A 24511-nucleotide genomic window follows, 5' to 3' on the forward strand; every position below is an offset into this window, starting at 1 on the left:
CCACTGTGCCCCATTCAGTGTATCCCGTTTAGATAATCCTCCACAATCTAAATAGCCTGTACTTCAGCTCTCTCCTGCACTGATACATTGTAACAAACTCTCACTTATCATTATATAACCATTAAAGCTGTTTTCTGGTTTGGAAAACCCATTTTCAAATGCCCTATTAGGGAATTTTGGGGTAATAGTGTGGGTTCCCCCGTTCAGGACCCTGATTAATTATCCAGAATGGAGAGGGGCAACAAACATCATCTCCTGCTCAGGAGGACCATCACATCCATGTATTACATGCCCAGCCCGGTGATTATAGAACTGTGTAATACTTTACTTCCCCTTTAGAGATGCTGTAGGGAAATTAAACTCTTGCAGCAAGTTCCCCCACAGATTACTGGACCCCTCTAGCAAAACGGTATTGTAAAAACCGGACAACCCCTGTAAGGCTCTGTTCACACCACATTTGGGCTTTAAATCTGACATATACCTTTAAAGTGTAGCTAAACGTTTGACAAACTTCTGACATGTCATAGTGACATAGTGACACGTCAGAAGATTGGATTGGTGGGGGTCCGAGCACTGAGACCCCCACCAATCACTAGAATGAAGCAGCTGAAGCCCCCGTGTGAGCGCTCAGTCGCTTCGTGTTTGTTCGGCTTTTTCCAGAAATAAATGTATCGGTGAACGGACTCAATAGAAAGTCTATGAGCCGATACATTTTTCCGGAAAAAGCCGAACAGACAGGAAGCGGCTGAGCGCTCACACGAGACCTTCAGCTGCTTCGTTCTAGTGATTGGTGGGGGTCTCAGAGCTCGCACAACATTTACTACACAGAAGTCCAATGGGAATAAAGACAAGCACAAAGATGTAGGGGGTAAAAGGAAAGTTTTATTTACAGATAAGGGAAGGTTATATTTTATTATTAGGAGATTATTCTAGAAGTATTAAGACTACTATTATTATATACTGTGTATATGTATGTGTCATCTATTTATCTATTATACTAAACCTATCTAAAGGCCGTGGTGATCCAGAGGAAGGCGAAAACCCCCTGTGAGGAATGAGCCAATTGTCCTCATATTAGGGGGGAAAATTCCTTCCTGACCCCAAATATGGCGATCAGAATAATCCCAGGATCAAAGGCTGAAGTGTAACATGTGTAATATGGGGAAAGACTAGGGGAAAATTATTCATTTATTTATTATTATTTTTAATGAACTGCTGTATTTATTTATGTGTAAACTATAAATTGTATTAAATTAAGATTTATTTTTAATTATTTTCTATATTTATATTATGTTACTTATGTGTGTTACTACTTATTACTCTATCATCCTAAACCTATTTAAGGCCGTGTTGATCCAGAGGAAGGCGAAAACCCCCTTTGAGGAATGAGCCAATTGTCCTCATATTAAGGGGGGAAAATTCCTTCCTGACCCCAAATATGGCGATCAGAATAATCCCAGGATCAAAGGCTAAAGTCTAATCTAAATGTACTATGTGTCTATATGCGGGTGTCTATACTTATCATGTAGTGTGGTGTCTATACTTATTATATAGTGGGGTGATGTGGGTGATGTGAGTGATGTGGGTGATGTGGGTGCATTACTTACCTGGCCTGTGCTGAGGTGAGATCAGGTATAATGGCCGCTCCGGCCCCAGGACTACAACATGCGGCTATTATTCCTGATCTCCCCAGATGGAAACTAAGCACAGGCCGCTCCTGGGGGGTGTAGAGGATCTTCAGGCTGGAGTGATGTCAGATGCCTGCCTGGGATTGGAGGATGGCAAGTCAAGGCTCTGGTGCAGCAGCAAGATGGCAGAGGTGTGGCATGAAGATGGTAAGGAGAGAGATGATGGTCTGGGCAGCCGAGGTGACATACAGCAGCAGAGACTTGAGGCGCGGGTCAGGAGGCATGAAGTTCTGGGCCCTTGTCCTGAGATCTTATCGGGTCCAGCTTGGTGACATGAAGCTGAACCCGGCCAAGGGGTGAAGGGCTTTGTTATTCTCTGGCCACTTCAGATGTTGGTTCTCCAGAACGGGCACAAATGGTGTAAATGGTGGCTGTGCCCTCCTCTCCTGCAGTTCCTCCCAGCCGATGGTGGAGAAGAATGGATGCTCTCTGATGTTCCCGCACACACCGAGGCGCCTCTTAGAATTTTTACGGACCAGTCTCTTGGTCAGATGTTTCACGTCAGGATTAAGCCAAGTTGGAAATTTAGGCTTCGCGGTGGTGATGGCTTTGATAGCCATTTGCCTGACGGGGCCGTTGTAAAATGGGGAGCGTCCTGCTGCCATCCTGGACACCACAATCCCCAGGCTCCACCAGTCAACTGCGGAGCCGTATTTTTTTCTAAGAAGCACCTCGGGGGCCATGTAATGCAACGTTCCCGACACTCCACGGATCTTATTGGAGGCGGTGACGCCATCTTGGGCCAATCCCAGGTCGATGATACGGACGTGGCCATCTGCATCCAACATTATATTCTCCGGCTTTAGATCTCTGCAAAGAAATAAGACGAGAGAATGACAAATCCGCCCAGTGATCCAGGAGACGGGGGATGGGTCATTGCACCACCAAGCAGAATAGCCATTCAGGAGTGTAGGAAAGCTGGGTGCACTGTTTCCAGCATGTAAAGGAGAATGAAAGAAGGGGGAAGTTCTGCTTACCGGTGGACGATGTTGTGTCCATGGAGGAACTGGAGGCCACATATCATCTCTGCTGTGTAGAATCTGATGGGGAGAACAGAGTGGAGTCTCAATGTCATGAAATCTTCCTCTATCAATTCCCTAATATCATGTTATGATGGAGTGTGTGCGGTCTCTAGCAGAGAGGAGGCGCTGATTATGGCAGCCTGTATTCTGCATTCTCTGTATTATCCTTCATCTGACCTCCCCCCTCACCTTTTCTTCTTTCCACCCCCCTCAGTCTCCTGATTATTTACTCGCCTTACGTTGCCGATGTTCAAGCAGCCGCACATCCTGATCAAAGCCTCCAGGCTGCCACCGGACAGATACTCCGTGATAAAAAATGCCCGCTCCTCAGATTGATGTGCGGCATAGAGGTGGCATAGGAACGGGCAGTGTCTGGCCGCTAGGAGTATCCGCCGCTCTCTCATAATTTCGTCCGTATTGTCCCGTTTGGTGATCATTTTTACGGCCATGTAGGTGTTTCGGCCGGGGACTGATGCCAGGACCACCTGAGGAAAACAAATGGAGATTCCTCATGAGAAGAAGAAGGAACAGAGGTGGACAGAGAGGTGGGTCAGTCGAGTAGTGCCCAGGACTCTACAGCAGAACAAAGCTGAGCTCCCAGCATAATGCAGTGTCTGCTGTTGGGCCCTGTATGGAGAGGTCTTCACGCCTAACCCACATTTGACATAATTATCTTAGTTGGTGGGGGTAGTAAGGAGCAGGATCATACGCTATAATAGCGACCGTGGCATCTAAACAGTTAAATAGAGGTAAGCTCCCGCTGTCACCCCATAACCCCTACCCGCAACGCGATCACAGTGTGTAGATAGTTGTCATGGCAGCCAGGGGGCCTAATGAAGACCCCAAGGTCTGCCAACTTGGTCCTCCTACTAAGCTTAATAGGGGGAGGCTAAAAGAACAATTCAAGCGATACATAAATATTGCAGTCAAAATAAAGAAATAAACTTTTTTCTATTTCGTTTTGTTTAGCTCCTCGAAAAATGGAATAAAAAGTTAAAAAGTGATTAAAAGTTTTATGTAACCCGAAATAGCACCAATAAACAGTACAGCTCGCCCCACAAAAAACAAGTCCTCACACCGCCCCATCAACAGAAAAATAAAAAAAATTCGGGGTTTCAGAATATGGAGACACAACAAATTAATGTTTTTACAAATTGTTTTTATTGGATAAAAAGTATAAAAAATAAACCAATATAATTTTGGTATCCCCGTTATTGTACTGACCCGCAGAATAAAGGTAACGTGTCATTTTTACCACTTAGTTAACACCATAAAAGCCAAATTATTAAACCAATGGAGGAATTGCTGTTTTTTTTTTTTTTGCTATTTCACCTAAAAAAAAACAGCCTTTTACAATGTTCCCAGTAAATGATATGGAACATTGAATGGAGCCATTAAAAACGACAACTCGTGCCCCCAAAAATCAAAATCTCTCATATGTCGACAGAAAAATACTAAAATGAAAAACTAAAGTAGTGGTTATGGGGGCAGGAATACTTCTGGATGTCCTATTAGGCATCCCATAGGAGAACACTACACCCATCATCCATCCAGCATAACATGGTGACAACAGAGAACAATTGATGGAGATAAAAGGTCAACTTTAGGTTTACCACCCTATAAAATGAAATATTTCGATATTATACTCACTTTGCCAAAGCTGCCCCTACCCAGGACCTGGTGGATGGTGAAGCGGCTGATGGTAAGCCTGGCATAGGGGCTGGATGTTCCAGGGTCTTGGCTGCTCCCAGGTCTTGGCTCCTCATCCTCCAATCCTCTGTCCTTGGCTCCTCTCCTCTTCTTCTTGAATCCGGTGACGCTGTCCTCCTCCCTCTTCCTCTTCTCCTCTTCTCTCTTCTCGCCGTCTTCTCCATGTCCATTGGACGCCATTTTCACCAATATCTTCCTACCTGTAGACTTCAGTCCGATCGCTGCCGTCGACAGTTGAAAGTAAACGGCAGTTGGTCGTGTGCAGGTCACGTGATGTCAGAGGTCATGGAATCCTCAGGTGGCACCTGCCTGGCAGTAACCTGCTCTGCCATGTCTGATGTGGGCATCATGAGTGCCAGTCTAGTGTCCAGAGCTGTGTTTCCCAACCAGGGTTTCTTATGGCCTGGTCAGGGGTCTGCAGAACACAGTAGCAATACATGCCACTCCTACAGTAGAGATAAACAACGGTTATTTGCTCAGGTTATTGGCAAAACCCTTTTCATCCACAATATAGAATCTGGGTTTATATTTAGGGGTCTGTATTTATTTAGGGGTCCGGTCTGGGGTCTGTATTTATTTAGGGGTCTGGTTTGGAGTCTGTATTTATTTAGGGGTTCCGTATGGGGTCTGTATTTATTTAGGGGTCTAGTCTGGGGTCTGTATTTATTTAGGGGACTGGTCTGTGGTCTTCATTGATTTAGGGGTCTGGTCTGGGGTCTGTATTTATTTAGGGGTCTGCTCTGGGGTCTGCATTTATTTAGGGGTCTAGTCTGGGGTCTGTATTTATTTAGGGGTCTGGTCTGGGGTCTGTATTTATTTAGGGGTCTGGTTTGGAGTCTGTATTCATTTAGGGGTCTAGTCTGGGGTCTGTATTTATTTAGGGGTCCAGTCTGGGGTGTGTATTTATTTAGGGGTCCGGTCTGGGGTCTGAATTTATTTAGGTGTCTGGTCTGGGGTTTGTAAATATTTAGGGGTCGGGTCTGGGGTCTGTAATTATTTAGGGGTCTGGTCTGTGGTCTCCATTGATTTAGTGCTCTGCTCTGGGGTCTATTTATTTAGGGGTCTGGTTTGGAGTCTGTATTCATTTAGGGGTCTAGTCTGGGGTCTGTATTTATTTAGGAGTCCAGTCTGGGGTGTGTATTTATTTAGGGGTCCGGTCTGGGGTCTGAATTTATTTAGGTGTCTGGTCTGGGGTTTGTAAATATTTAGGGGTCGGGTCTGGGGTCTGTAATTATTTAGGGGTCTGGTCTGTGGTCTCCATTGATTTAGTGCTCTGCTCTGGGGTCTATTTATTTAGGGGTCTGGTTTGGAGTCTGTATTCATTTAGGGGTCTAGTCTGGGGTCTGTATTTATTTAGGGGTCCAGTCTGGGGTGTGTATTTATTTAGGGGTCCGGTCTGGGGTCTGAATTTATTTAGGTGTCTGGTCTGGGGTTTGTAAATATTTAGGGGTCGGGTCTGGGGTCTGTAATTATTTAGGGGTCTGGTCTGTGGTCTCCATTGATTTAGTGCTCTGCTCTGGGGTCTATTTATTTAGGGGTCTGGTTTGGAGTCTGTATTCATTTAGGGGTCTAGTCTGGGGTTTGTATTTATTTAGCGGTCCGGTCTGGGGTCTGAATCTATTTAGGTGTCTGGTCTGGGGTCTGTATTTATTTAGGGGTCTGGTCTGGGGTCTGTATTCTTTTAGGGGTCTAGTCTGGGGTCTGTATTCTTTTAGGGGTCTAGTCTGGGGTCTGTATTCTTTTAGGGGTCTAGTCTGGGGTCTGTATTTATTTAGGGGTCCAGTCTGTGGTCTGTATTTTTTTAGGGGTCCAGTCTGAGGTCTGTGTGATTTAAGGGTCCGGTCTGTAGTCTGAATTCATTTAGGGGTCTCTTCTGGGGTCTGTAATTATTTAGTGGTCTGGTCTGTGGTCTGCATTGTTTTAGGGGTCTGTAATTATTTAGGGGTCTGGTCTGTGGTCTGCATTGATTTAAGGGTCTGGTCTGGGGTCTGTATTTATTTAGGGGTCCAGTCTGGGGTCTGCATTTATTTAGGGGTCTAGCTCGGGGTCTGTATTTATTTAGGGGTCCACTCTGGGGTCTGTATTTTATTAGGGGTCCGGTCTGTAGTCTGAATTCATTTAGGGGTCTGGTCTGGGGTCTGTATTTATTTAGGGGTCCAGTCTGGGGTCTGCATTTATTTAGGGGTCTAGCTCGGGGTCTGTATTTATTTAGGGGTCCACTCTGGGGTCTGTATTTTATTAGGGGTCCGGTCTGTAGTCTGAATTCATTTAGGGGTCTGGTCTGGGGTCTGTAATTATTTAGTGGTCTGGTCTGTGGTCTGCATTGTTTTAGGGTTACCAGTACTATATTTTCTTACGACTATATTTCTTGTCGTCTTTGGACATACTTGGCCCCAATCGGCCCTGATTGCTTATTATTCTTGATCATCCACTGACTTCAATCTATCTGAGATATGGTACTGCTGTACATCTGCGATTCTTACTTACTTTTTGCTCTTACATAGATATCGCTTCCATTACCAGTACTATATTTTATTACGACTATATTTTTGTCATCTTTGGACATACTTGGCCCTAATCAGCCCTGATTTCAATTGAATATCACTTCTCGATCTTATCATATGCATGTTTCACTTCTGCTGTTATAACGTAACATGTACACAGTGACATTATACTCTTACCCGGTTTTTCACTGATTTTGACGTCTTTTGTTGTGTGACTCATCCCCTGTTCTACTTTTTAATTGTCTCATGTATGTAATTGAATAAAAATTTGTATATTTTTTCAAATATCGTGTGCTGAAGTCGATCATATTTTCTTGGTTTAATCTCATGTAAATTGTTGATCGATGCACCAAGTATATCTTGGTTTTCACTCAGGATTCAATATAGTGCATGTAATATAGTCAGCAACGATGCTTTACAGTTTATTACCTATTACCTCTTTGAGCACTATTTTTTATTGAATTCTGTCTGTTGGTATTCTATCGGATTGTTTTAGGGGTCTGTAATTATTTAGGGGTCCGGTCTGGGGCCTGTATTTATTTAGTGGTCTGGTCTGGGGTCTGTATGTATTTAGGGGTCTGGTCTGGGGTCTGTATTTATTTAGGGGTCTGGTCTGGGGTCTGTATTTATTTAGAGGTCTGGTCTGGGGTCTGTATTTATTTAGGGGTCCGGTCTAGCATCTGTATTTATTTAGGAGTCTGGTCTGGGGTCTGTATTTATTTAGGGGTCTGGTCTGGGGTCTGCATTTATTTAGTGGTCTGGTCTGGGGTCTGTATTTATTTAGGGGTCTGGTCTGGGGTCTGTATTTATTTAGAGGTCTGGTCTGGGGTCTGTATTTATTTAGGGGTCCGGTCTAGCGTCTGTATTTATTTAGGAGTCTGGTCTGGGGTCTGTATTTATTTAGGGGTCTGGTCTGGGGTCTGTAATTATTTAGGGGTCTGGTCTGGGGTCTGTATTTATTTAGGGGTCTGGTCTGGGGTCTGCATTTATTTAGGGGTCTGGTCTGGGTCTGTATTTATTTAGGGGTCTAGTCTTGGGTCTGTATTTATTTAGGGGTCTAGTCTTGGATCTGTATTTATTTAGGGGTCTGGTCTGTGGTCTGTATTTATTTAGGGAACTGGTCTGGGGTCTGTATTTATTTAGGGGTCTAGTCTTGGGTCTATATTTATTTAGGGGTCCGTTCTGGAGGACTAATCAGTCTCTAGAACAATATTTAAGGTGTTTTATCTCTGACTGTCAATATGATTGGGTCTCCTTCATTTCCCTCGCCAAATTTTCCCTTAATAACCGGGTCAGTCACTCATCAGAGGTCTCCCCATTTTTCTGTAATTTTGGGTTTAATCCACGGTTCTCCTCTGTTTCACCTGGTGGTTCCAACAATCCCGAGGTAGATCTCGTTCATCGGGAACTGTCCACAGTCTGGGCCCAGGTTCAGAAGAAACTAGAGGCGTCCCAGAGCATACAAAAGCAAAGCACCACACACTTTTCAAAAAAGTGCCAAAGGCAGCGTAAACTGACCAAAAACGTTCCCGCAAATTGCGACTTTTGGGACTTTTCTATCCCAGATAAGCGGCTTAGCAAGGTTAATAAATTCTCCTCTAAGGCTACAGACAGTAATACAATATTTTAATGCAAGGATGTGTACACTCAGTGTCTGACTGAGGTACCTTGGACCTACCAAAGGAAATAATTCTTGGGGGTCTACACTTCCACTATATAGAAATAATGTGAACACTCTTAATTGTGTACTAAAAACGTGTGTAGTAAAACAAAGACCAATATTCCCACCATATAGTGACAGATATCAGTCCTACACAGGCATTCTGCAGACCATATACACTACCGTTCAAAAGTTTAGGGTCACTTAGAAATTTCCTTATTTTTGAAAGAAAAGCACAGTTTTTTTCAATGAAGATAACATTAAATTAATCAGAAATACACTCTATACATTGTTAATGTGGTAAATGACTATTCTAGCTGCAAACATCTGGTTTTTAATGCAATATCTACATAGGTGTATAGAGGCCCATTTCCAGCAACCATCACTCCAGTGTTCTAATGGTACATTGTGTTTGCTAACTGTGTTAGAAGGCTAATGGATGATTAGAAAACACTTGAAAACCCTTGTGCAATTATGTTAGCACCGCTGTAAACAGTTTTGCTGTTTAGAGGAGCCATAAAACTGACCTTCCTTTGAGCTAGTTGAGAATCTGGAGCATCACATTTGTGGGTTCGATTAAACTCTCAAAATGGCTAGAAAAATAGAGCTTTCATGTGAAACTCGACAGTCTATTCTTGTTCTTAGAAATGAAGGCTATTCCATGCGAGAAATTGCCAAGAAACTGCAGATTTCCTACAACGGTGTGTACTACTCCCTTCAGAGGACAGCACAAACAGGCTCTAACCAGAGTAGAAAGAGAAGTGGGAGGCCCCGCTGCACAACTGAGCAACAAGACAAGTACATTAGAGTCTCTAGTTTGAGAAATAGACGCCTCACGGGCCCTCAACTGGCAGCTTCATTAAATAGTACCCGCAAAACGCCAGTGTCAACGTCTACAGTGAAGAGGTGACTCCGGGATGCTGGCCTTCAGGGCAGAGTGGCAAAGAAAAAGCCTTATCTGAGACTGGCTAATAAAAGGAAAAGATTAATATGGGCAAAAGCACACAGACATTGGACAGAGGAAGATTGGAAAAAAGTGTTATGGACAGACGAATCGAAGTTTGAGGTGTTTGGATCACACAGAAGAACATTTGTGAGACGCATGACTTGCCTAAGTAGAGTCGTGTGTTATTGAACCTTCTACTTATCCTTTCTTTTATCACCCCTACCTCTAAGAAAAGACACGTGACAACCGAGGTTGAATGTGAAATGGCCACAGAATTCGGATAACTAATTAGGAATCCAACCAGAGAATTCCTCCTATAATTCACATGACCCAACATGGGTCAGTATCATAAATAACAATTAACATTAACATTAATCCGAGCAGGGGAAGTCCTTGAAGCCATTTTTAGAAATGTTTTACCTCGAGTTAGCCATCTGCAACCACCACCAACAATTTACCTCCAGCCGTAAACCAGCTCGGAGGCACCGCTCACCTCTGCAGATGGCTCCAACCACCAGAAGACCACTTGAAAGGGATAATACCCTATGAAGTCTTCAAACCATGTACCTTTTTTGGGGGACGCATACCCCCAATGCGACCCCCCCACCATTTCGTACTGATCAACCTCAAGGACTCCCCCCGCCACAGCGAAACAGGCCTTGACCACCTTAAGCCTGTGAGTTCCGCCACACCACCAACGCCCTTTCAATTCCTTCTGCTAGTGCCAGGCTCCACAAATCAATCCCAACCTTGGTCAGATGCACCCCATCACTCCTCCAGTAATTACCTACTCCTGACTCCAAATCCCTGTGCCGCACACAAATGCCCCCATTCTTGGCCACAAAACGGGACACTGCCCGATTCACTTTTATGCGAGCCTTATTAATCCACCGACCTAGCCAGCCGCCAATGCTTCCTTGGAACTATGTCCGACCAAACTATCACTAGGCCGGGATAAGATGCCCACAAACACAACATATCATGTTTGATATCCCACACCAACTCCCGAAAAGGGCGAACCCCCAAATCATTTCCCCCCACGTGCAATACCAGGACTTCCGGAACCTTATCCAGCCGAGAGTATGTCTGAAACTCTGCTAAAACCCGTCTCCACAACATACCTCTAAATCCCAGCCAATGCAAAACCGCGTCCTGCTGCGGAATGCGCAGCTGACGGCCGTCAGGGCGGACGTCCGCCCTCAAGGCCCCTCAATGCATGTAAAAGTGTCCTAACAACCACACAAGGCACGGGAGCTGATCTGAAACGAAAAAATACAGCACACACACTTTTAACAACAAATAACAACATGACTCATAACAAATGAGGGCGCACGTAGGACCTAAACCTGTTGGACTCCCAACGGCCAATGTGCCGCACCCCCTCGTCGTCCAACCCCCAGCGCCCCGCTTCGGTTGCTGCGCCAATCCTAAAGGAGTGAGATCAGTAAGGGCCTGCAGCGACTCCGACCGCCACCAAGCATTTCTTAAATACTGCGCCAAATTGATATCTGGACAAAAATGACCCATTCTCGTGACGTAGCAACGGCAACACGGGCGACCCCACCTGTGGTTTAAAAGCATGCATACAGGCGACCGGACACATCGCCGATCCCGGGAGGGCAAACAAAGCTATGCGCTTTCCTCTGCCCGTTTGATCAGTTTTTGACCGCCGCAACCACAACTCGAGTCTATCCCCATATAGACCCACCTCCTCCAGTCTCAACCCCCCTGCCCGCTTGGTACTAGGTGAAACCAGCTTGCCAATTCGAAGTGCGCCAAAAAACGCTAAGGAAAATGCTAACTGAAATAACTCAACCTCGGACGAAGAACGACAGACAGACACTAGCGATATGCCCAAAGAACCGAGGAGAGCAAAAGACACGGGCTGTCTACGATCTGCTTCGACCCTACCTCGACGCAGACCCTTTAAAGCTTGTCCTACTAAAAATTCCTTAGACACATCCCGAAAACCCTGCAACTTAAAACCAAAAGCCAGTGCAGAAACGAAACGATTGACCTTAGCCAGGGAAAACCCCGCCTCCCAAGCGTCCCCCAACCAATACAAAAGTGCCACCAACCTGTCTTGATCCGGGCTGACGTTACCCAACTCTCTTACCCACTCCTCCCACTGCTTCCAACAAGCAGAATAAGCACTCCATGTCGTACGTGCCAATGACCTTTCAACCAATCGTTCTACGGGACCGAAACCAGATCCCAGAGATGTTCCGGACAAGCCAAACCGAGGTGCTCCGCTCCCGGTGCCAATTGACGAAATCGATCCCACTGCGAGCGAGAAAGAGCATCAGCGATACAATTCCGTACCCCCGGCACATGCACCGCGACCACCCACGCGTTCAACGACAAGCACACCAAAACTAAATGTCGCAACAATTGAACTACTGAAGGAGAGGATGCGGTGATGTTATTAATGGCCAGCACCACCTCCATGTTGTCGCAGTAAAAACTGACCTTCTTGTCCCTGAGCCTTTGTCCCCCCAAATGGTTGCCGCAACCACGATAGGGAACAGCTCGAGCAGGGCCAGATTCCGCGTGTGTCCGCTGGACACCCAGCTAGCCGGCCAGTTACCTGCACACCAAGGACCACCCCCGTACGCACCAAAACCACCTGCCCCAGCCGCATCCGTAAAAAAATTGAAATCACTCGTATCCTGCGCTGGAGCCATCCATAGAGAGCAACCATTATACTGACCAAGAAAATCATCCCAAAACTGAAGATCAGCCCGATGCTCCTCCCTGAGCCGCACAAAATGATGTGGCGCCCGAACCCCCGCCGTTGCTGCCGCCAAACGTCTACTAAAAACTCTCCCCATCGGCATAATCCGGCAAGCGAAATTCAACTTCCCCAGCAGAGACTGGAGATCGCGCAACGTCATCTTCTTCAACCTACAAGCCCGCCGTACCTCCTGACTCAATGACCTTAATTTATCCACAGGAAGTCGACACTCCATTGCCACCGAATCAATTTCAATTCCCAAAAAACAAATGGTAGAGACCGGGCCCTCAGTCTTTTCCGGCGCCAAGGGAATCCCAAAATCCTTCGCAACCTTCTGCAATGAATGCAGCAAATTACCGCAAATAGGCGAACCCCCCGGGCCGACGCACAAAAAATCATCCAGGTAATGTATCAAAGAGTCAACCCCGGCTACGCCCTTCGTCACCCATTCCACGAAGCTACTAAATGCCTCGAAATATGCGCAAGAAAGGGAACACCCCATAGGAAGATACCTATCCACATAAAAAGCCCCATTCCAAAAACAACCCAACAGCCGTTGGCTCTCTGGATGAACCGGCAACAACCGGAAAGCCGCCTCAATGTCGGTTTTTGCTAACAACGCGCCGGGCCCCGCTGCGCGAACTAGCCCCACCGCCTTGTCAAATGATGTGTACACTACAGAGAACAACTCATGATCAATCCCATCATTCACCGACGAACCCTTGGGAAAGGATAAATGCTGAATTAAACGAAATTTTTGGGGCTCCCGCTTTGGCACAATACCCAATGGGGACACCACTAAATCATTTATTGGCGGATCAACAAACGGCCCCGCCATGCGCCCCAACGAAACTTCTTTTAACAGTTTTTCCGACACGATCTCGGCATGCAAGTAAGCCGACTTAAGATTGCGCCGCGCAGGGCCGCCATCAGGAATTTCAGGGCCCCCTACAGCTACATTTTCTGGGCCCCCCTACCGTGGCACCGCCTGTTAACGGTACTCCGTCCAGTACTATATCATGGTACCCAGGGTCGCCATCAGGGGGGGTATTATGGGTACTGATGTGAGAGGCCCGGCCAAACCTAATTGAAAGGGGGGCCCGGCAAACTGCCGCGACTTGCCTTTGGTAGAAAAAAACCTGGCCCCTGCAATGGGGCCCGTTTTTTTCACCAAAAGAATGTCATGAGCTGCGGGCCCCCCTTTCAATTAGGTTTGGCCGGGCCTCTCACATCAGTACCCCTAATACCCCCCCTGATGGCGGCCCTGGGTAGCATGCGGGCCGTCAAACACCGCCGCCCGTGCGACCGATCACGCGCACCCGCAAACTCCCGCGCATGCGCACCGGCGACCGCCTGGAACCGCGCACCGAATTTTGAGGCAGATTTTGACCTGCCCACACTATCTTGCCGCGTTTTTTGCCTGCGGCGATTGAGGACAGCAGACAGAAAACGCAGCGAAAAATGCATTTTCTGCCTCCCATTGATTTCGATGGCAGGTCAGAGGCAGAACCGCGGCAAGAAAGGATGTGCTGCTTTTTCTTTTTTCCGCGACTGGCTCCCATTGATTTCAGATTAAATCAATGGGAGGCGGTTTTGGAAGTTTTTTGGTGCTGATTCTGACGCAGTGTCCGAGTCAATATCAAGGCCCAAAAACTCTGAACTGGGCCTTATTGTTAGGGCTTATTCAGACGAACGTGTAATACGTCCGTGAAACGTGTGTGATTTTCACGCGCCTTGCACGGACCTATGTTACTCTATGGTGCCGTGCGGACTGTCAGTGATTTTCACGCAGCGCGAGTCCGCTGCGTAAAACTCACGACATGTCCGATATTTGTGCATTGTTCGCGCATCACGCACCCATTGAAGTCAATGGGTGCGTGAAAATCACGCCCAGCACTTCCGCAGCCGTATAAACTATGAATGAAAACAGAAAAGCACCACGTGCTACAAACATACAAACAGAGTGTCATAATGATGGCGGCTGCGCGAAAATCACGCAGCCACGCATCATACGCTGCTGCCACACGGAGCTGTTATGGACCTTTTGCAAGCGCAAAACGCCACGTTTTTGCGCGCGCAAAAAGCACACGCTTGTGTAAATCCGGCCTTAGGGTAGGAACACACTAGGCATGAACACTGCGGATTTTATGCAACACATTTGATTGTGGAAAATCCGCAGCGTATTACAGTCGCAGCAGAGAGGATGAGATATGAACAAATCTCATCCACACGCTGCAAAAATAATGGACCTGCAGTGTGGCTTTTTGGCTTTTTAAGTCGCAGTCAATGTATTCTGTGGGATCGCCGCTCCTCTGTTGCAGAAATGCTGCGGTTCTGCCGCAAAAATCACAAATGAGAAAAAAAAAAAAAAGGCACTTTTTTAAATTTATAAAAAATGTTTAGACTTGCCCCGGCCGTAGTCCTGGTGACGCGATCCTCTATTCTTAGCGCAGCCCGGCCTCCTGTCATGACGTTTCATCCCATGTGACTGCAGCGGTCACATGGTCTACAGCGTCATCCCAGGAGGCGGGGCTACATTCAGAAGAGAGAGATGCATCACCTAAACTACGGCCGGGGTAAGTCTAAACTTTTTTTTCCCTGCAGGATTCCCGCAGCGGACATGCCTCACCAAACCTGCGCCACTATTTGGTGCGGTTTTTCTGGCGGAATTCCCTGCGGCTCCCGGGATAAGCTGTGTAGTTTTACTCAGCATATCCACCTAGTGTGTCCCTTATGATGTCGCTCCTGGAGCTGCTGCCGGTCTCTAAATAGGCAGTTGGTCCAGTAGAATTTGGAATTATTTTTTTTTGTGAACCAGCTTAAAAAAATACAAAACTTTTGTGTTAGGGTTTGTTCACATCACTGTTCGCTTCCGCTCCGGGGTTCCTTCTGAGGTTTCTGTCGGGTGAACCCCGCAATGGAAAGTGAAAGTGATAGCACAGCTTCCGTTTCCATCACCATTAGCGCAGTCGACTGCGCTATTAATTCCGTCCGAAAACCAGCCGGAATGGTGACGAACGGAAACCATTAGCGATGTTTCCGTCACCATTGAGATCAATGGTGACTGAAACGGAAGCTGTGCTGTCACTTTCACTTTCCGTTGCGGGGTTCACCCGACAGAAACCTCAGACGGAACCCCGGAGCGGTGGTTCGTCACCATTCCGGCTGGTTTTCGGACGGAATAGCGCAGTCGACTGCGCTAATGGTGATGGAAACGGAAGCTGTGCTATCATGTTATCACTTTCACTTTCCGTTGCGGGGTTCACCCGACAGAAACCTCAGACGGAACCCCGGAGCGGAAGCGAACAGTGATGTGAACAGGCCCTAACACAAAAGTTTTGTATTTTTTTAAGCTGGTTCACAAAAAAAAATAATTCCAAATTCTACTGGACCAACTGCCTATTTAGAGACCGGCAGCAGCTCCAGGAGCGACATCATAAGGGACACACTAGGCGGATATGCTGAGTAAAACTCCACAGCTTATCCGCCCCGGAGGCCGCAGGGAATTCTGCCAGCAAAACCGCACCAAATAGCGGCGCAGGTTTCGTGAGGCATGTCCGCTGCGGGAATCCTGCAGGGAAAAAAAGTTTAGACTTGCCAGGGCCGTAGTCCTGGTGACGCATCTCTCTCTTCTGAACGTAGCCCCGCCTCCTGGGATGACGCTGTAGACCATGTGACCGCTGCATCAGTCACATGGGATGAAACGTCATGACAGGAGGCGGGGCTACGCTAAGAATAGAGGATCGCGTCACCAGAACTACGGCCGGGGCAAGTCTAAACTTTTTCAATTTAAAAAAGTACCTTTTTTTTCTTCTCTTGTGTGATTTTTGCGGCAGAACCGCAGCATTTCCGCAACAGAGGAGCGGCGATTCCACAGAATACATTGACATGCGACTTAAAAAGCCAAAAAGTCACACTGCAGGTCCATTATTTTTGCAGCGTGTGGATGAGATTTGTTCATATCTCACCCCCTCTGCTGCGACTGTGATACGCTACGGATTATCCACAATAAAATGTGTTGCATAAAATCCGCAGTGTTCATGCCTAGTGTGTTCCTACCCTAAGGCCGGATTCACACGAGCGTGTGCTTTTTGCACGCGCAAAAAACGTGGCGTTTTGCGCATGCAAAAGGTCCATAACAGCTCCGTGTGTCAGCAGCGTATGATGCGCGGCTGCGTGATTTTCGCGCAGCCGCCATCATTATGACACTCTGTTTGTATGTTTGTAGCACGTGGTGCTTTTCTAATTTCATTCATAGTTTATACGGCTGCGGAAGTGCTGGCCGTGAATTTCACGCACCCATTGACTTCAATGGGTGCGTGATGCGCGAACAATGCACCAATATAGGACATGTCGTGAGTTTTACGCAACGGACACACGGACACACGCTGCGTGAAAATCACTGACAGTCCGCACGGCACCATAGAGTAACATAGGTCCGTGCAAGGCGCGTGAAAATCACACACGTTTCACGGACGTATTACACGTTCGTCTGAATAAGCCCTAACAATAAGGCCCAGTTCACAGAGTTTTTGGGCCTTGATATTGACTCGGACACTGCGTCAGAATCAGCACCAAAAAACTTCCAAAACCGCCTCCCATTGATTTAATCTGAAATCAATGGGAGCCAGTCGCGGAAAAAAGAAAAAGCAGCACGTCCTTTCATGCTGCGGTTCCGCCTCTGACCTCCCATCTAAATCAATGGGAGGCAGAAAATGCATTTTTCACTGCGTTTTTTGTCTGCTGTCCTCAATCGCCGCGAGCAAAAAACGCAGCAAAAAAACGCGGCAAGATAGTGTGGGCAGGTCAAAATCTGCCTCAAAATTCTTTAAGGAATTTTGAGGCAGATTTTTTTTTGCCTGCAAAATACTGTGTGAACAGGGCCATACATAAACAACACTTTGAGATAATTTACTCACTGTGTCAGAAGAGCTGCTCCCACTCCAGTCCTCTTCCGGCGATGTCTTCCAGGGGAGGTCTTCGGTCCAGACGTCCAGTCCTTCACCTCCAGCCAGGCTCCAGGTAAGTTTTGTCCATGTGTGTCCGCGGCTGCGCGCGCGGCCGGTCGCGGGTGCGCGCGCTTCGTTCGCGGGTGCGCGCGCGGCCGATCGCGGGTGCGCGCGCGGGCGGTCTCCAGTGCGGCCGTTCGTGGATGCGCGCTCGCGAGTGCGCACGCGCGGGAGTTTCATTGTGCGCGCGATCGGGTGCGCGCGCGCGGGCGGACGGTTTGACGGCCCCCCATGACGAGGGGAGGGGGCCCGCAGCAGCAGCAGCAGCTCTCGACATTCTTTTGGTGAAAAAAACGGGCCCCATTGCAGGGGCCCGTTTTTTCCTACCAAAAGAATGTCGAGGCAGTTGCCGGGCCCCCCTTTCAATTAGGTTTGGCCGGGCCCCTCACACCACTACCCCTAATACCCCCCTGATGGCGGCCCTGGCGCCGCGTCACCAGAACCTCATAAGGAGGCGGAGGTATAACGAAACCAACACGAAACCCTTCATAAATTAACTTGGCCGCAACCCTATCTGGATACTCATTTAGATACGGGACCATCCTTTCCACCCTCACCGGCGACAACCCCTTGACCAGCCGAGGAGGACTGGTTCCCTGACCGCTTCTTCCACATACACTTGGCAGCCCCGTGGGATGAACCATTACATTCTGAACACACGTGCTTGAACTTACATGTGGCCCCGAACTTACACTGGCCATCATTAAATTGACAGCAGAATCCCAGTTTTGCCCCTGAACCTTGCCCGGCCTGGCTAGACTGACCTCCTTGGCCAATGCTCCCGGGAAAGGACTGCTTCACCGGAGCCGTCACCCTCAACCAAAGCGCAACATCCTTCTGGTCCTACCGAATCGCCGGCCGAACCGCCTTTCGCTGGCGAAATTGCTCATCGTACCGCAACCACGCCTGACCCCCGTATGCCCTATGAGCCTCCCCAATGGCATCAAAATAGCAAAATAACGCCGAGCAATCTTCAGGCACCTTCTCTCCGATCACGCTGGCTAAAATGGCAAACGCTTGCGACCAATTGACGAACGTCTGCGGGATAAGCCTATACCGCCTACGTTCCTCTTCCTCCTTCTTACTCTCGTCCCGCTTGCCTTTATCCAAATTGAATTTTGCAAGCGGCAGAAGAGAAAAAATCTCCACGTACTCGTCCTTCCAGATCAGCTCGCGGACCTCCTGTTTTAGGTGTGCCCCTAACGGACCCTCGAAGCATACATACACCTCGCCACGAGCACGATCGTCAAGCCGCACCCGATCACCATCTTTTTGCGCCTCAGTCTGAACGGACACCGCGACCGCTTCCTTAGACGCCGCCAACCCTTCCACAACCCCCGGGACGCGACTGTAACACTCCAACCTCACGAGGACCTTCCCAAACTACCGCCGGGGACCCCGCCGTAGCTACAGGCGCCGCAGCCCTCTCTAAGCACCCGACCAACTCCCGCAAGCAACACACTAAATCCGCTAAGCCAGCGCCGTCACGCCCGACCGCGCCGCTACCGGCAGCCGATGCCGTGCTTGCTGCCCCCCCCAACACCCGACATAAAAATCGCTGGATACGGCAAAGAAGGAGTTACGTACTCACCGGGCTGCCCAGGCGCTGTGTTCCCGTCAGCCGGAAAATCCTGACCTCGCCGAAAATCGTCCAATTCGCCATCCTCCAGATCCTCTCTCGCCGACGACTGGCCATCCCACCGACATCTCCTACACGGGGACAACAACATGCTGACAGATGGGCCGGCCACCTGCCGCCCGACCGCAGGGACCCAGACTTCCGACCGGACCTGTTGCCTCGTCTCCGCTGATGATCTAGGCGTCCTCCCTGAAGGTCTCAAGGAAGCCTGCCCCCTGGCCGGAACATCACCATGCGGGGCGGCCGTGGGCTGCTCTCTGGATATTACGTCCGATGGAGGAGGGGTGACAGGGAGCCCGGCCTGCGACCCCCTGTGTACCGCCGGACCTTGTCGCGGCTGGGGATTCCTGCCAGGACGCAGGGCCTGGGAAGAGGCGGCCCTCCCAGCTGCCTGGCCTGCAGCGTCCTTTGAAGGGCTCCCCCTGCGACGCCGTGACTACCTCTGGGCTGAGGTGTTCTGGTGGGCGGGACCGCCGGGAGCGACGGGGAGAACCGGCCTGAGCCACCGCCGCCCCCGACGACGCTCTCTGCTTCATACGAGCAGGATCACGGGTTGCCAACTCCCCCCCCCCCCCCGCCGCCACAGTACTAGCACTAGGGAGGGGGCCGGGGGAGGGGAGCCTGTCCCTCAGAGCTACTGACCCTGAGCGCCGGACCTGGCGTGGAGGCGAGTTAGCCTCCGGGATCCTGGACAGTGCAGCCACGGTCTCCTCCAACCACCCGGGACGGTGGAATGCAGCTGCCGCACGCAGCTGCTCTAACATGCCGACCTCCGACATGGCCAGGTAAGAAGTAAGCGCGGTAGCAGAGGGAGCTTGTCACTTTTGCTTGTTCTTCCTCCCGCTGCTTCCGGCTCAATGCCGAAAACAGCGGGAAGACTGGTAACGTCCCCTGACTCCTCCCTACCCCTCTTCTACCTCCCCCTACTACTCCCTCCTTCTCACACTAAATTAACCCTTTCCCTACTATGTCTTGTCATGGAGGTTTCCCTCTGAAGCCCTTCGTGCTGCGTCCAGCCTCTTATGAACAACTGAAAAGATGCTGGAAGAGTGCCTGACGTCATCTGTCAAGCATGGTGGAGGTAATGTGATGGTCTGGGGTTGCTTTGGTGCTGGTAAAGTGGGAGATTTGTACAAGGTAAAAGGGACTTTGAATAAGGAAGGCTATCACTCCATTTTGCAACACCATTCCATACCATGTGGACAGCACTTGATTGGAGCCAATTTCATACTACAACAGGACAATGACACAAAGCACACCTCCAAATTATGCAAGAACTATTTAGGGAAGAAGCCGGTAGCTGGTATTCTATCTGTAATGGAGTGGCCAGCGCAGTCACCAGATCTCAACCCCATAGAGCTGTTGTGGGAGCAGCTTGACCGTATGGTACGCAAGAAGTGCCCATCAAGCCAATCCAACTTGTGGGAGGGGCTTCTGGAAGCATGGGGTGAAATTTCTCCCGATTACCTCAGCAAATTAACAGCTAGAATGCCAAAGGTCTGCAATGCTGTAATTGCTGCAAATGGAGCATTCTTTGACTAAAGCAAAGTTTGAAGGAGAAAATTATTATTTCAAATAAAAATCATTATTTCTAACCTTGTCAATGTCTTGACTAAATTTTCTAGTCATTTTGCAACTCATTTGATAAATATAAGTGTGAGTTTTCATGGAAAACACAAAATTGTCTGGGTGACCCTAAACTTTTGAACGGTAGTGTAAGTGAATACAGTGCAGTGAAATTCAGTGACTCACAGGGGACATCTTCTCAGATTGGAGTCATTCATGTTCTCTTTTCTTCTTCATCCGGCCCAGAACGCCATGTTGACTTCCAGTCTTTTTCATCTCTAATGCCCAAGCGCGAACCACAAGATACGTCATGAAAGTGTTGATGTAACCTGTATACCACGTTCACGTGACCCAATGTGCCACGTCACAGCGTATTCAAATCATGGAAGCGTTCAGTCTACATGACTACTGCCCGTCACGGTGCGCATACCTTAGATCAAAATTTTGACATATAACTAACTCTAAACCTCATAAGTTAATTTTCTTTAGCTATTGTACTAGGATGTACAATTCTTAATTAAAATATTATCATATTAGTCATGTGTCCTAGTATACCCACATCCAGCGATGGGTGGGATGGGTGAAACATAAAATAGTTTTCCATGAGTTTTGGACTGCGATGTGCTGCTGATCTCTCCTTTTGGGGGTAATATACAGGGAATATGGGGGTTATATAAGGGACTCTCATCATCCCTGTATATACCAGCCATCATCCCCATATATAACCACCATTATCCGTGTATGTACCAGCCCACCATTATCTCGGTATAAAATCTCCATCACCCCTGTATATACCATTAGGGCGGGCACTGTCAGCTTGCTGTGGCGTGCGGGCATTGTGGCTAAACAAGAACTAAATGGGGTGGGCATTGAGGACACCGTGGACCAATAGGATGCCTGAAACGCCGGTATATGGGAGAAGTCCAGCAGAACCTGAAAATATGCCTCCTGATTGCTTAAAGGCTATGTACACCTTTGCACTGTTTTTTTTTTTAAATTGCCTTGTATGTATTGTACAATATAAATCACATTTCTAATTGGTCTACCATTTGTCTTCTGTACCTGCAGAGTATTTCAGTTTATGGCCAGCTGCTGTATTCAGTTATCTCTCTAAGGCCCTGTTCACACCTGCGTTGGTGTATTTCGTTGTTCTGCTCCGTCAGTGGTGCAGAACAAAGGAATAATGGAAGCAACGGTTCAGTCGCACAACGGACACCGCCACCTGCTGACAGAACCCATTGACTTTAGTGGATTCCATTGGCTTTCCGTCAGGAGGGGGGCCGTGATTTTACCAGAGACAATACTGCAGATGTGAACGAGGCCTTATCCGTCAGTCATCACCCTAATGGCAAACTGAGCAGCTCCTCTTTTGCAGGCTCATGAACAAGCATTTACTGTGGAATCTGCGCATGTGCATGGTCCTAATTACTGCATACCTCCTGACCGTCCCGGATACAGCGGGACAGTCCAGGATTCCGGGCGGTGTTAGGGCGGGTTCACACATGGCGGAATTCCACTTAAATTCCGCTGCGGACACTCCGCAGCGTTAATCCGCAGCGGAGCCGTTTCTCCATTGACTTTCACTTTAATTTAGCAGTGTTCGTTTACACGATGCGTACAATTCCGCTGCGGAGCATAGGCTGCGGAGCGGAATTTGGTGTCCGCAGCATGCTCTGTCTGTTGCGGAGCAGTGGCGGACTCATGGCGGAATTTCTCCATTGACTTCAATGGAGATTCTAAGTTCCGCAATGAAGTCCGCAGCTGTCATGCACATGTCATGTGTGCTGCGGATGCGTCTTGCTTTTTTAACTTGACATTTCTTCATTCTGGCTGGACCTAGGTATTTCTAGGTCTACAGCCAGACTGAGGAAGTCAATGGGGCTCCCGTAATGACGGGAGCGTTGCTAGGAGACGTCTGTAAATAGTCACTGTCCAGGGTGCTGAAAGAGTTAAGCGATCGGCAGTAACTGTTTCTGCACCCGGGACAGTGACTACCGATCCCAATATACATGTATCTGTAAAAAAACATATAAGTTCATACTTACCGAGAACTCCCTTCGTCTGTCTCCAGTCCGGCCTCCCAGGATGACGTTTCAGTGTAAGTGACGGCTGCAGCCAATCACAGGCCAAGCACAGGCTGCAGCGGTCACATGGACTGGCGCGTCATCCAGGGAGGTCGGGCTGGATGCCGAAAGAGGGACGCGTCACCAAGACAACGGCCGGTAAGTATGAAAATCGTTTACTTTCACTAGGGAAAGTGCTGTCCCTTCTCTCTATCCTGCACTGATAGGGAGAAGGGAAGCACTTTTCCCGCAGTCTGCAGCAGCTAGTCCGCATCAATGTACTGCACATTTTGTGCAGATCCGCTGCAGAATCTGCAACGCAGATTCTGTGCGGCATCGATGCGGACAGTTGCGGAGGAATTCCGCCATGTGTGGTCATGCCCTTACGCTGTCCCAAGCGGCCGGTGGTATGTCTTGGTGTCAACTGTATCTGCGTCCTCAGGATGCAGATCCAGTTGAATCCGATGCTAATGTAAGGGATCGTCAGCTCCCTGCTTCTGTATTAGTACCACTCACCGAGGAATTCCCGGGCACAGCGCTACTTTAAGTGCGGAGCCCCTTATCTCACTATTCATATATGTACATTGACGTCGGGGACTACTCCTGGAGCGGAATCCACTGCCTTTGCATTGCTGATGGTCTGGCCGGGGATTCCGCTCCTAGGCGGAACCCCTGATGTCACTGTCCATATATGTACAGTAACATCAAGGGCTCCTCCTGGAGTGCAATCCCTGGCCACAGCGTGGCCGACGCTCTGGACAGGGATTCTGCTCCTATAGGGAATGCCTTACGTCACTGTCCATATATGGACAGTGATGGCAGGGGCTCCTCCTGGAGTGGAATCCCTGGGGGAGGGGGGTGGCACCATCTACATGGGCACTGTGTGTGACACTATCTATATGGGCACTGGCGCTTTATATGTGTGCACTGGTACTAGAGGTAGCTAAGGGGGCATTAAACTGTATGGGGGCAGCTATTTGTCATAATTTCTAGCAACGCATTCCCTTTAATACTGGTGTTTCATACACCAGTCCTATTAAACAGTTTGCTGGAGTAAGATGCAACACATTTATTAACAGGCGAAGGCGAATGACTCTTAATAAATGTGTCGCATCTTTTAGTTGCAACGCGGCCTGTCATCAGTACTTTCTACGTGCTGCGGCCTGCTGTACATTTGCCTTGTTACGCCCCCCAGAGATAAATCTGGGCCGCATTATACATATAGATTTCTGCTATAATTGACATCAGTTACTGGCGTAAATTATAGTAAAATTGTTGGCCATTTCTGCTAAGCCCCGCCCATTTTTTGCCCCCAAAAATGTCGACATTTGCGCATTTTGTGAATTTTCTACGCTAGTAAACTGTTGTAGAAAGGTTAATATATTCCCCCAAAGGCTACAGACCGTAATACAATATCTTAATGTAAGGATGTGTACACTTAATTGTGCAGCAACGCTTGTTGTCTCCATTCTATGTCAGTGTGGGAAGTAGATGTCCGGCCTTATGATTTTGTGATATGTGATAGACCCAGAATCCCAATCACCAAACCAAAGAATGCAAAATAAAGACACAAAACATTATAATTGGGTGTTAAATGGTCAAAACTTTTATTATATTATATGACCAAACCCAAAATGGCAAACCTCCGACTCACGAAGAGTCACCCTCCAGCACGCAGGAAAGGAAAAACCCCCTGTGGGGGAAACCTCTAGGGAAACCATGGCTGGAGGATTGCCCTTCCTCTGGGCTTAGAAGGTGCCAAAATATCATTTGTAACAGAATTTGTACGTTTTCTCAGATTTTCAAGGAAAGACAATACAATGAACGAACAACATAAAACACATAAATCGGCTGATCTGGTTGGCTAGGCGGATGTCTCTCTTCCTGGGCACCCATTAAAATGAATGGGCGATCCACGGATGAGACGGGTCCTCCAGATACTTCCTTGTAGCACCTGTCTCCGCTCCGGC

The 24511-nt window shown here is 48.4% G+C and overlaps 1 protein-coding gene across 2 annotated transcripts in view; it reads right to left on the reverse strand.

Annotated features, from left to right (window-relative positions):
- Positions 1-862: 862 nt before the first annotated feature.
- The window catches only part of LOC142698109 (protein kinase C delta type-like), a 153905-nt gene continuing 130256 nt past the window's right edge, over positions 863-24511 (reverse strand). Inside the window, exons 1-3 of one of the 2 annotated variants that reach the window (XR_012865687.1) lie at positions 4361-4886; positions 2666-3195; positions 863-2498 (exon numbers count right to left, since the gene is read on the reverse strand). Coding sequence is in view for 1 of the 2 variants with exons in the window: in XM_075847793.1 (XP_075703908.1) it covers positions 1940-2498; positions 2666-2763 (657 nt within the window). In the remaining variant the exon portion in view is untranslated. Of the gene's footprint in view, positions 2499-2665; positions 3196-4360; positions 4887-24511 lie in introns of those variants that run through there. The other variant, XM_075847793.1, reaches the window with a different exon arrangement.

The sequence above is a fragment of the Rhinoderma darwinii genome (assembly GCF_050947455.1).
Source record: "Rhinoderma darwinii isolate aRhiDar2 chromosome 12 unlocalized genomic scaffold, aRhiDar2.hap1 SUPER_12_unloc_11, whole genome shotgun sequence".
Taxonomy (NCBI): domain Eukaryota; kingdom Metazoa; phylum Chordata; class Amphibia; order Anura; family Rhinodermatidae; genus Rhinoderma; species Rhinoderma darwinii.